This window comes from Maylandia zebra, linkage group LG23, assembly GCF_041146795.1.
Source record: "Maylandia zebra isolate NMK-2024a linkage group LG23, Mzebra_GT3a, whole genome shotgun sequence".
Lineage (NCBI taxonomy): Eukaryota > Metazoa > Chordata > Actinopteri > Cichliformes > Cichlidae > Maylandia > Maylandia zebra.
In genome coordinates, this window is record NC_135188.1 from 20,854,523 (window position 1) to 20,866,727 (window position 12,205).

A 12,205-nucleotide genomic window follows, 5' to 3' on the forward strand; every position below is an offset into this window, starting at 1 on the left:
TGTCAATGGCTGTGAACGAAGAGAAACTTGTAAATAACTCATGAAAGAATAAAGTTACGTTGAAACCAAGCACACCATTGTTTTCCTTGTGACATTACCAATAAGTTTGATGTGTCACATGGCCCTCTTCCTATTGAGAAAACAAAAGTTGTATCCAAGATGACCGACTTCTAAATGGCCACCATCGTCACCCACCATCTTGAGGAGTTTGCTCCATCACATATACTAATGTGTCACAAACCGGACTTTAATATCACCAACCATTCCCATTTTATTACGGTGTATCCATATAAATGGCCCACCCTGTACATTTAACCTTCTGCAGCTTATTGTGGGACCATCAATAGTCCTGCATAGTGTAAATGACTGTTTTACTTTGGGTGGTAAATCACAAACACTAGTTTCCTTCTGCTCAGGCATGGCCTGCAAACCAGGTTCTCTTATGGATGACAAAAGTATTCTAAGTCTTCATCAAATTCTTTTGCTGGAAATGAAAAAACAATTTTCTTCTGTCTAACAGGATCTATGGGAAACCTGGAGAACTTAGATCTGACACAAGCAGGGTATCTTTAAAAAGTGATGAGTCTAAAGATTGCTTTATTTACAGGGAGTGCAGAATTATTAGGCAAATGAGTATTTTGTCCACATCATCCTCTTCATGCATGTTGTCTTACTCCAAGCTGTATAGACTCGAAAGCCTACTACCAATTAAGCATATTAGGTGATGTGCATCTCTGTAATGAGAAGGGGTGTGGTCTAATGACATCAACACCCTATATCAGGTGTGCATAATTATTAGGCAACGTCCTTTCCTTTGTCAAAATGGGTCAAAAGAAGGACTTGACAGGCTCAGAAAAGTCAAAAATAGTGAGATATCTTGCAGAGGGATGCAGCAGTCTCAAAATTGCAAAGCTTCTGAAGCGTGATCATCGAACAATCAAGCGTTTCATTCAAAATAGTCAACAGGGTCGCAAGAAGCGTGTGGAAAAACCAAGGCGCAAAATAACTGCCCATGAACTGAGAAAAGTCAAGCGTGTAAGTAAGTAAGTAAGTAAGTAAAATTTTATTTATATAGCACATTTCTAGATAGAAATCACAAAGTGCTTTACAAGATATAACAGATTATAAAAAAAACAAACAAGATACAAACAAAGTTAGCAAAAAGCAATTTTAAAAAGATGTGTTTTTAGCTGTTTTTTAAAAGTAATCAATGAAACAGCGGATCGTAAGTCCTGAGGAAGGGAACTCCACAGTCTGGCGGCCACAATAGCAAAAGCTCTATCACCCCTAGTTTTCAGTCTCGTATACTGAGTGACAAGTAGGCCCTGACTACTCAACCTCAGAGACCTACTAGGGGCATAGGGCTGTAAAAGTTCAATAATATATGGTGGTGCTTGTTGTTGAAGAGCCTTAAAAGTTAAAACCAAAATCTTAAAATGGACTCTAAATTCGACAGGAAGCCAATGTAACTGCATAAGCAACGGTGTTATATGTGAAAATCTAGAAGCGTGCAGCTGCCAAGATTCCACTTGCCACCAGTTTGGCCATATTTCAGAGCTGCAACATCACTGGAGTGCCCAAAAGCACAAGGTGTGCAATACTCAGAGACATGGCCAAGGTAAGAAAGGCTGAAAGACGACCACCACTGAACAAGACACACAAGATGAAACGTCAAGACTGGGCCAAGAAATATCTCAAGACTGGTTTTTCTAAGGTTTTATGGACTGATGAAATGAGAGTGAGTCTTGATGGGCCAGATGGATGGGCCCGTGGCTGGATTGGTAAAGGGCAGAGAGCTCCAGTCCGACTCAGATGCCAGCAAGGTGGAGGTGGAGTACTGGTTTGGGCTGGTATCATCAAAGATGAGCTTGTGGGGCCTTTTTGGGTTGAGGATGGAGTCAAGCTCAACTCCCAGTCCTACTGCCAGTTTCTGGAAGACACCTTCTTCAAGCAGTGGTACAGGAAGAAGTCTGCATCCTTCAAGAAAAACATGATTTTCATGCAGGACGATGCTCCATCACACGCGTCCAATTACTCCACAGCGTGGCTGGCAAGAAAGGGTATAAAAGAAGAAAAACTAATGACATGGCCACCTTGTTCACCTGATCTGAACCCCATTGAGAACCTGTGGTCCATCATCAAATGTGAGATTTACAAGGAGGGGAAACAGTACACCTCTCTGAACAGTGTCTGGGAGGCTGTGGTTGCTGCTGCACGCAATGTTGATGGTGAACAGATCAAAACACTGACAGAATCCATGGATGGCAGGCTTTTGAGTGTCCTTGCAAAGAAAGGTGGCTATATTGGTCGCTGATTTGTTTTTGTTTTGTTTTTGAATGTCAGAAATGTATATTTGTGAATGTGGAGATGTTATATTGGTTTCACTGGTAAAAATAAATAATTGAAATGGGTATATATTTATTTTTTGTTAAGTTGCCTAATAATCATGCACAGTAATAGTGACCTGCACACACAGATATCCCCCTAAAATAGCTAAAACGAAAAACTACTTCCAAAAACATTCAGCTTTGATATTAATGAGTTTTTTGGGTTCATTGAGAACATGGTTGTTGTTCAATAATAAAATTATTCCTCAAAAATACAACTTGCCTAATAATTCTGCACTCCCTGTATTTTAAAGGACAAAAATCATCTCCTACAGAAAGGTGAGCTGTTACTAACACTGACGCTATTTTAGCCATCAGTTTGGTGTTTGACTTAAATTAACTGGAATACTAAGGTATTAAGGAATTCCTTTATTATATAATATATACACAGATGTATATTTAAACGTCTGCAGCTTATTGTAGGACCATCCATAGTCCTGCATAGTGTAAATGGCTGAGGGTCACATCATGAGGACCACGAAATACCTAATTACCATTTAAATCCAAATCATATTTACCTCACTGATTGCACCTTAAACTAAAGTTGATTCACATTCTTTGAAATCTAGATTTACAGAAAACAACGGCAGATAATTGTGCAACAGCTCTTTATGTTGAAGAATGTACGTATCCATTCAGACACAATGAACTCAAGCACTCATTTTACCTGGAAATACCAAGAGTACATCATCACCAGTGTTCACAATCTGACAGTGAAAACAGGACAATAGTAGAAGAGAAGGATCTTAACACTATCAAAGGAGATTTTGAAAGAATCTCAAACAGTTACTGAATCCTCTGAATGTGTGAATTTTTTTGAAATTATTAGAATATAAGAAATAAGAAATATCAAATGAAAGGAGGATCTGCTGTGAAAATATAATATTGTTGGCATGGATAGCAGGGATAGCTCAGCAGGTAGAGTGGTGGCCCCATGATCGGAAGGTCGGGGGTTCGACTCCACTGAACAGCTACCCTGAGGTACCCCTGAGCAAGGTACCGTCCCTACACACTGCTCCCCGGGCGCTGCATTGGTGGCTGCCCACTGCTTCACTGGGTGAATGGGTTAAATGCAGAGGAACTATTTCCCTATGGGGACTAACTCGCACACTTTACTTTTACTTTACTTTACTTATTGTCCCTGATAGACAATAAATCGATGCAGTCTATTAAGTGTATGGAAAATCCATTGATACAGATGCTGGTTGGGTTTAGAAAGAAAACATTCTGAATAAAAAAAAAAAAACCCACAACAAAAAAGTGCCTGCATTAAATTTGCACACATATGCTAAAGTTATTTGACAAACATAATAGAAGGTGTCAGGTTGAATTTACACAATGATCTTTCATGGAATTAACACATAACTGTTTATCAGATGTACAATGTTGAAAAAATGCTAAGCTGAGTAGCTGAGTATCAATGAGATCGTCAAGAGTGGCAAACTTTTACAACTACATGGAGTCATATATAATCTAAACACCTTAGTTTTTTTTTCTTCAGATGTCACTTACATTGTCTTTCCCCTGTGCATGAACTAATATTCATGAGTCCTCCACAGACTGGACCAGGAAAATTCAGAGGTTTCTAGTGGTCATTTTGTCCAGCAGGATCAAAAACAGCTGGACTCCATATTCATGGTGCGTACATACAGTATATAACAACCACTCTTACATCTATTATGTTCATTCATCTTCATGTTGCTCTTTGTAGACCAGTGAAAGGACATGATGTCAGCACTATTTTGTCATTGACATAATGTTCTTATAATATTTTGTTCCAGCTGTTAGAGGACAACATCATCACGTTTGTAAAGAATGAACTGAAGAAGATGCACGAGATTTTGAGTCCAGATTATTTAGAGATGGAAGAAGATAATATGTCGAAGGATGACAATAAAAAGCAGAGGAGTAAAAGCAGAGAGGCATTTGTGACAATTGTGTTACACTTTTTGAAGAGAATAAAGCAGGAAGAGCTGGCTGACCGTCTGCAGAGCAGTAAGGGGATTTCTCAAAACATTTAAGCTGCAGCATGAATTTAAAATTGAAAAATGTCTCAATACTTACTGAATTGAAATTTTGGGATATTTTCTGAAAACCAAATTAATGTAATGTATTTTTGTGTTTTCAGAAATGTTTGCTCCACTTTGTCAATGTAAACTTAAATCTACTTTGAACAAAAAGTTCCAGTGTGTGTTTGAGGGGATCACTAAAGCAGGAAACTCAACACTTCTGAATCAGATCTACACAGAGCTCTACATCACAGAGGGAGGGACTGCAGAGGTCAATGATGAACATGAAGTCAGACAGATTGAAACAACATCCAGGAAAGCAGACAAACCAAACACAACAATCAGACTAGAAGACATCTTTAAAACTTTACCTGGAATAGATGAACCAATCAGAACAGTGCTGACAAAGGGAGTGGCTGGCATTGGGAAAACAGTCTTAACACAGAAGTTCACTCTTGACTGGGCTGAAGAAAAATCCAACCAGGACATCCAGTTCATATTTCCATTTACTTTCAAGGAGTTGAATGTGCTGAAAGAGGAAAAGTTCAGCTTGGTGGAACTTGTTCATCACTTCTTTACTGAAACCAAAGAAGCAGGAATCTGCAGCTTTGAAGACTTCCAGGTTTTGTTCATCTTTGATGGTCTGGATGAATGTCGACTTCCTCTGGACTTCCACAAAACTAAAATACTAACTGACTCCAGAAAATCCACCTCAGTGGATGTGCTGCTGACAAACCTCATCAGGGGGAATCTGCTTTCCTCTGCTCACATCTGGATAACCACGCGACCTGCAGCTGCCAATCAGATCCCTCCTGAGTGTGTTGACATGGTGACAGAGGTCAGAGGGTTCACTGACCCACAGAAGGAGGAGTACTTCAGGAAGAGATTCAGAGACAAGAAGCAGGCTTCTAGGATCATCTCTCACATCAAAACATCACAAAGCCTCCACATCATGTGCCACATCCCAGTCTTCTGCTGGATCAATGCTACGGTTCTGGAGGATGTGCTGAAAACAAAAGAACAGAGAGACATGCCCAAAACCTTGACTGAGTTGTACATCCACTTCCTGGTGGTTCAGGCCAAAGTGAAGAAGGTCAAGTATGATGGAGGATCTGAGACAGATCCACACTGGAGTCCAGAGAGCAGGAAGATGGTTGAGTGTCTAGGAAAACTAGCTTTTGAACAGCTGCAGAAAGGAAACCTGATCTTCTATGAAACAGACCTGACAGAGTGTGGCATCGATGTCAGAGCAGCATCAGTGTACTCAGGAGTGTTCACACAGATCTTTAAAGAGGAGAGAGGACTGTACCAGGACAAGGTGTTCTGCTTTGTCCATCTGAGCATTCAGGAGTTTCTGGCTGCTCTTCATGTCCATCTGACGTTCTTCAACTTCTGTGTCAATCTGCTAGAAGGAGAAACCTCTGCATGGTCTAAAGCATTTAATAAACTCAAACTCCAAAACTGTGGTGGACAATTTCTTCACAAGAGTGCTGTGGACAAGGCCTTAGAGAGTCCAAATGGACACCTGGATTTGTTCCTTCGTTTCCTCCTGGGTCTTTCACTGCAGTCCAATCAAGCCCTTCTACGAGGTCTACTGACACAGACAGGAATGAGCTCAGAGACCAATCAACAGACAGTCCAGTACATCAAGAAAAAGATCAGTGAGAATCTGTCTGTAGAGCAAAGCATCAACCTGTTCCACTGTCTGAATGAACTACATGATCGTGCTCTAGTTGGGGAGCTCCAACAGTCCCTGAGTATGGGAAGTCTTTCCACAGAGAAACTGTCTCCTGCTCAGTGGTCAGCTCTGGTCTTCATCTTATTGACATCAGAAAAAGATTTGGATGTTCTTGATCTGAAGAAATATTCTGCTTCAGAGGATGCTCTTCTGAGGCTGCTGCCTGTGCTCAAAGCATCTAAGAAAGCTCTGTATGTTACCATAAAGTTTTTAAGATCTATTCACAAGGAAAATAAAGACTGAATTTGCTGCTTTCTGTGTATTTTCTCTTAGGCTGAATAACTGTAACTTGACAGAGAGAAGCTGTGAAGCTCTTTCTCTGTCTCTCAAAGTAGAAGGCTGTGAGCTGAGAACGCTGGACCTGAGCAATAACAATCTGCAGGATTCAGGCGTAAATCTCTTGATAGCTGGAATGGAGAGTATGCACTGTAAATTAGAGAAACTCAGGTCAGATACATTGTTTGTGGTTTAATGTGAGAGCTGTTTGCTAATTCGAACCTTCATTGAATGTAAACAATAACATGCACTCCTGAATTTCTTTAAGCATTTAAAGTTTTCCAGTTTCATATTGAGATTTACACATTTATTTAGTACTTTGGGGAAAACTTTGGAATTGTCTAAATTAGCAATTTTTTTTGTTTTTATTTAACAATTTGTTTATCTTCAATAAGTATCAAGAATCTTTTTTAGGCTTTAGCAGGTGTAGGGATTATATGTTATATATATCACGTGTGATTAAAAGTTTAAATTAGACATTTTAAAAATGTTTTTTTTTCTTCTAAATTACTGTCTCTTCAGACTGAGCACTTGTAACCTTTCAGAGAAAAGCTGTGGAACTATGTCGTCAGTTCTCAGTCTCCAGTTCTCTAGTCTGAGAGAGATGGACCTGAGCAACAACAACCTGAGGGATACTGGAGTAAAAGCTTTGTCGGATGGACTAAGAAGTCCACACTGTAAATTGGAAACACTCAGGTCAGAAATAATCAATTGTTTAGTTGATGAACATTTTGAAATCTGGATTGCATAAGTAACCCAAGCCGGGGTTAGTTACTTATGCAAGTTTGAGGGGTTTTCTTTAACATTTCCATTTTTTTCTTCTTTAATTCTTGCCCACTGATAAAATTAAGATTTCTCCTTCGTTTGATTTTTGAACTTTGAGTTTTAAATCTGGACTAAATGTTTATGATCAAAAAGTGAATAACATACAAACGTACAGTTTATGGAATGTAATGGTCACTTTCCACTGAAATATTTCAACACAGATATCGTGATTCAGGCTCAGTCATCAAGCTAACTAAATCCCAAAAGGTTGATTCTGTTGATCTGGATGTAACGATGAACAGAATCAACCTTGGATTTCAACACAGACTAGAAATTAAATTGGTTCGTATTATAACCAGAATGAATTATTATTGTAGTTTGTCCTGTACTTTTTTGTGCTAATTATCTGCTGTTCTCTAATAGTATCTGTAATGATTATTATGTGCAGGCTGTCGGGCTGTCTGATAACAGAAGAAGGTTGTACTCTTCTGGCCTCAGATCTGAGGTCTAATCCCTCCTGTCTCAGAGAGCTGGACCTGAGCTACAATCATCCAGGAGAGACAGGCATGAATCTGTTGAAGCAGCTGAGACTTGACAATCTCAGGTACAGAGAACGTCTCATAGCATCACACACATTTGAACACAGACGACTTATCAGAAGAAAGAGTATGTGATGCAGGAGCTTTTATGTATTGTAATCAAAAAGTAAAGTTATGTGTTTAGTTTGTGGAGAGCAGATTGCTGTGTTAAGACAAGATTTTTGATTTTCAACATAATCACAAAAACACAGTAAGCCATTCTCTGATGGGGAATTTAACACAGTGTTCAGTAGGTTCTGCCATGATAATATGCCCTGAGCTGGTATGTGTTCTGAGCCCCGCATGATCAAAGTCAAAGTCAACTTTATTTGTCAATTCTGCCACATGTACAGGACATACAGAGAATAGAAATTTCGTTACTCTCAAACCCTAGATGAAATAGCAAATGAACATTTAAATATAAGAGAGTGATTAAAAAATGCAAATAAAATAATTAAAAAGTAAAAATTTAAATAAATACAATACAAATTAACAAGAAAGCTATGCAATATACAATATACAATATTCAGGTAAGGGTAAATGACATTGAGTGTAAACCAGGCAGAGTAGTGCAAATAGGCAAATAGTGCAAATGGAGATTTAGTAATGTACGGTAAGAGATAGTATAACAACAAAGTCTTATGAGGTAATGGCAGTCCAATGCTCCACAAAGTGACTGGTAACTGGTGCAGGCCAGTGAGTGAGTCAGAGTGTGTGTGTGTGTGTGTGTGTATGTGACAGAGTTCAGTGAGACCATGGAGGAGAAGAGGGGAGAGGGGGCAGAATCGGGAGGGAGTTAAGCTTCCTGACAGCCTGATGGATGAAGCTGTCCTTCAGTCTGCTGGTCCTGGCCTGGAGACTCCGCAGTCTCCTCCCTGACGGCAGCAGCTTGAAGATCAGCCGCTATGCAAAGGGCTTTTTTAGTGAGACGGGTGCTGTAAATGTCCTGGAGGGAGGGGAGAGAGACACCAATGATCCTCTCTGCAGCTCTCACTATGCGTTGGAGGGTTCTATGACAGGACGCATTGCAGGCTCCAAACCACACAGTGATGCAGCTCGACAGGATGCTCTCGATGGTGCCTCTGTAGAAAGTGTACATGATGGGGGCTGGTGCTCCTGCTCTTCTTAGTTTGCGGAGAAAGAAGAGACGCTGCTGTGATTTCTTGGCCAGTGCTGTGGTGTTGTACGTCCAGGAGAGATCCTCTGTGATGTGCACACCCAAGAACTTGGTGCTGCTCACTCTCTCCACAGACGCTCCGTCAATGGTCAGAGGAGCATGTTGGGTGTGCATTCTCCTGAAGTCCACAACAATCTCCTTCGTCTTCTCCACATTCAGAGAGAGATGATGAGAGCAATTCCAAAACAGTTTAGAATGAAATGCACATGATTTCATTTCCCTTAACTTGCATTATAGGGAAAGGCTCCAATGATGTTCAGATTGAACTAATTGATATGCAGTCTGATTCAATACTGTCAGTCTGATTCAACTAGTATCACTGCTGGGTAGACCTGCTCAGAAGATGTTGGTTCTCTATGGATCTACATTTATATGTCAACAAACAAACACAGGAATGATATTTAACAAATCCAAGTACAGATTCTCTGTCAGTGATGATCACCTGTCTGCTGTCCTTCACATTTCCACCTCAGATATTGGACCTGACTTTAATGGACAAACAAACTAGACTTCTCTCACTGAAAAAGAAAAAAGAACCAAAAAACTGAACAAAATAACTAAAGTAATTAGTTTAATTGCTTAGTAATTAGTAAAATTAAACTCCATTGAAATTGTGTAAAAACATGCATGCTTCATTCGCACTCATTTGGGAGTATTGATGAAATAGCTTTTAGTATGCTGTGACTTAAAGTGACTGTAGCTCAAGAGGTAGCACAGGCCAACTACTGATAAGAAGAGTAGGTGATTTGATCCCCGGCTGCTCCTGTCTGCATGCTTTCAATCTTTTTGTTGGACTACACTGTTTTTTTTGGGGGTTTTTTTATATGTAGCTGTAAGGTTTGGTTCTCTGCGCACCTGTGGAGGCATACAAGTGCACCGGTGAACCCCTTTTAACCTTAGCTTCATTGTCTTTTTAATTAGGAAGTCTCCTGTGAAAAGAATTTTTTTTAAACTACATAACTGAGTGATGTTTAAGTTAATGAATGATCATTTTGACAAATAGAGATTACAATGGTGATCCACATAATTTAAATTATGAATTCTGCTATAATAAAACAGACTAACTAGATCATGACAACCACTGGACAAGACTTCAGAAGCATTTTCTTCAAGTGTATTTGTGAAAATGTTTGACTGTTCCTTTATCAGTGTCTAACAGCATGTGTGTGAGAGCGATGTAATGTCCATGTGTGCATGCTGAAAGAGACTGTGGTGGTCTGACCCCCCTCCTCCTTTCAGAGTGGAGCCTGCTGGAGTCCGATGGCTGAAACTAGGAAGTCTGAGGAAGTGTAAGTGTGTTTTTAATGTGATTCATGAAAACAAAGCAGCACACATTCAACCATCTTCAAACTGTCACATCACTCATTCACATCTCTGATGTCAGGAGTCATCATCAAAGTGTCAATCAATGAACAGATGATGGATCAATAATTGCAGCTGTATTGTGTTTGTTCTCTCCATCAGATTCCTGTCAACTCACAATCGACACAAACACAGTACACAGAAAACTCAAACTTTCTGACAACATGAAGGTGAGAAAAGCAAAGGAAGTTCAATCATATCCTGATCATCCAGACAGATTTGAACGGCCTCAGCTGCTGTGTAAAGATGGTCTGACTGGCTGTTGTTATTGGGAGGTCGAGTGGAATGGAAAAGTTGAGATATCAGTGAGTTACAGAGGAATCACAAGGAGACGAGACAATGACTGTTTGTTTGGATGGAGTGATCAGTCCTGGAGTCTGAGCTGCTGTGATGATGGCCGCTACTCTGCCTGGCACAATAAGAAATCAACATCCATCTCCTCCTCCTCCTCCTCTGTCTCTAACAGAGTAGCAGTGTATGTGGACTGTCCTGCTGGCACTCTGTCCTTCTACAGAGTCTCCTCTGACACTTTGATCCACCTCCACACCTTCAACACCACATTCACTGAACCTCTTTATCCTGGGTTTGGAATCTGGTCCTCTGGTTCCTCAGTGACTCTATGTGTAGTTTAGCATAATAGTGTCCTAACAGATAGTTTAGTCCGTACATGTCGGTCTCTTTCATTTTGAAACATGTTTTCAGATTTATGGATTCAGCTGATGTTTTAAACTGTTCTAAATGATTTTTGTAAACTTCTTTCCTGGCTTTGTAAGTTTGTTGAGCAGTCAGGGTTCATCTTGATATTTATTTTTACTTTTGTTAGTGTGATGAAATCATAACTAGATTTTAACGTGTCTGTGGTCAAATTTGAAGAATTAAATGGTCCTTTAGAACCTAGATATACAGATAGTCAGTTACCAATACTGAACATTGTTTTACTCTGTTGTGGTATAGACTCAAATAAAACAGTGACAAAAAGACTGTAACTGTGACTGTAAATCATTCATTTACCTGTCCAGATGACCTCTTGTGTTATAATATAAGAAGATGTGCTCTATTTATCCATACCATGTATCTGGTCACATGGTCCAGCTTTACAGAATATTATATCTAAGTTGTGCTCTTCTTTTGGCTCCCTGGCCCTCAAATTTCTCTGTCATCATAACTGGGAGAGGCTCAAATGAGAGGATGAGGTTCAAGTGAAGCATGCAAGGAGACACATTACCAAAAGAAAAAGCAACCAAAGTGTTGATGTTTAACAGAAGTGAATGTAAGTAAAGGTGCAATAATAATGCATTAAGTGAGCAGCGCCCTCCACTGGCAAGAGAGTAGAACTGATCATCAGCACTGGTGAGCTCATGCCATTGTAAAGGATCCTCTGTCAGTCCATCTTGCCACTATTCACAAGACTCTCTACTCCTGCTAAAGTATTGGTCAAATTTTATTGAAACTTGCCCACCCTGAGGACCTGATGTGTGTACATTACATACATACACATGTGTATGTGTGTACATTACATACATACACATGTGTATGTGTGTACATTACATACATACACATGTGTATATGTCATTTTGTTTAATTATTGATATTGAAACAGGTCTGATCAGGTCGGTACAATTACTGGGTTAGGATAGTTGCACTGCATGTGGCAATTATAAGCAACACACAGTAGCAGTGGCTCATGGTCAAAGTAGTCAATCATTTTACCTGAACCCTTGAATCTCTCCCTTGCTTATTATGTCCCCCCATCAATTTTCTTACTGCGATAATTTCACCTTCCTCCATCTCTTCCTCACTCTGTTGTTGGGACTGCTGTCCCTCCTACAGCGTCCTGTGACTGTAAAGCAGGGGTCCCCAATCCCAGTCCATGAGGGCCGGTGTCCCTGCAGGTTTTAGATGTGTCCTTGATC

At 40.0% G+C, this 12,205-nt stretch overlaps 1 protein-coding gene across 1 annotated transcript; it reads left to right on the top strand.

Moving 5' to 3' along the window:
• The first annotated feature begins 3,791 nt into the window (after positions 1-3,791).
• LOC101475790 (NLR family CARD domain-containing protein 3-like) lies at positions 3,792-11,259 on the top strand. The gene is made up of 8 exons (XM_076880729.1): positions 3,792-4,025; positions 4,169-4,382; positions 4,516-6,325; positions 6,408-6,581; positions 6,933-7,106; positions 7,624-7,779; positions 10,170-10,219; positions 10,395-11,259. The coding sequence occupies exons 1-8, from the start codon at positions 4,023-4,025 to the stop codon at positions 10,922-10,924; spliced, it is 3,111 nt and encodes a 1,036-aa protein (XP_076736844.1). The 5' UTR covers positions 3,792-4,022; the 3' UTR covers positions 10,925-11,259.
• The last annotated feature ends 946 nt before the right edge of the window (positions 11,260-12,205 follow it).

Excerpts from the sequence above, each read along its gene's own strand:
- LOC101475790 (XM_076880729.1), top strand. Across the intron at positions 6,582-6,932 it reads TGTAAATTAGAGAAACTCAG|ACTGAGCACTTGTAACCTTT; the intron begins GTCAGATACATT and ends CTGTCTCTTCAG. Across the intron at positions 7,107-7,623 it reads TGTAAATTGGAAACACTCAG|GCTGTCGGGCTGTCTGATAA; the intron begins GTCAGAAATAAT and ends TATTATGTGCAG.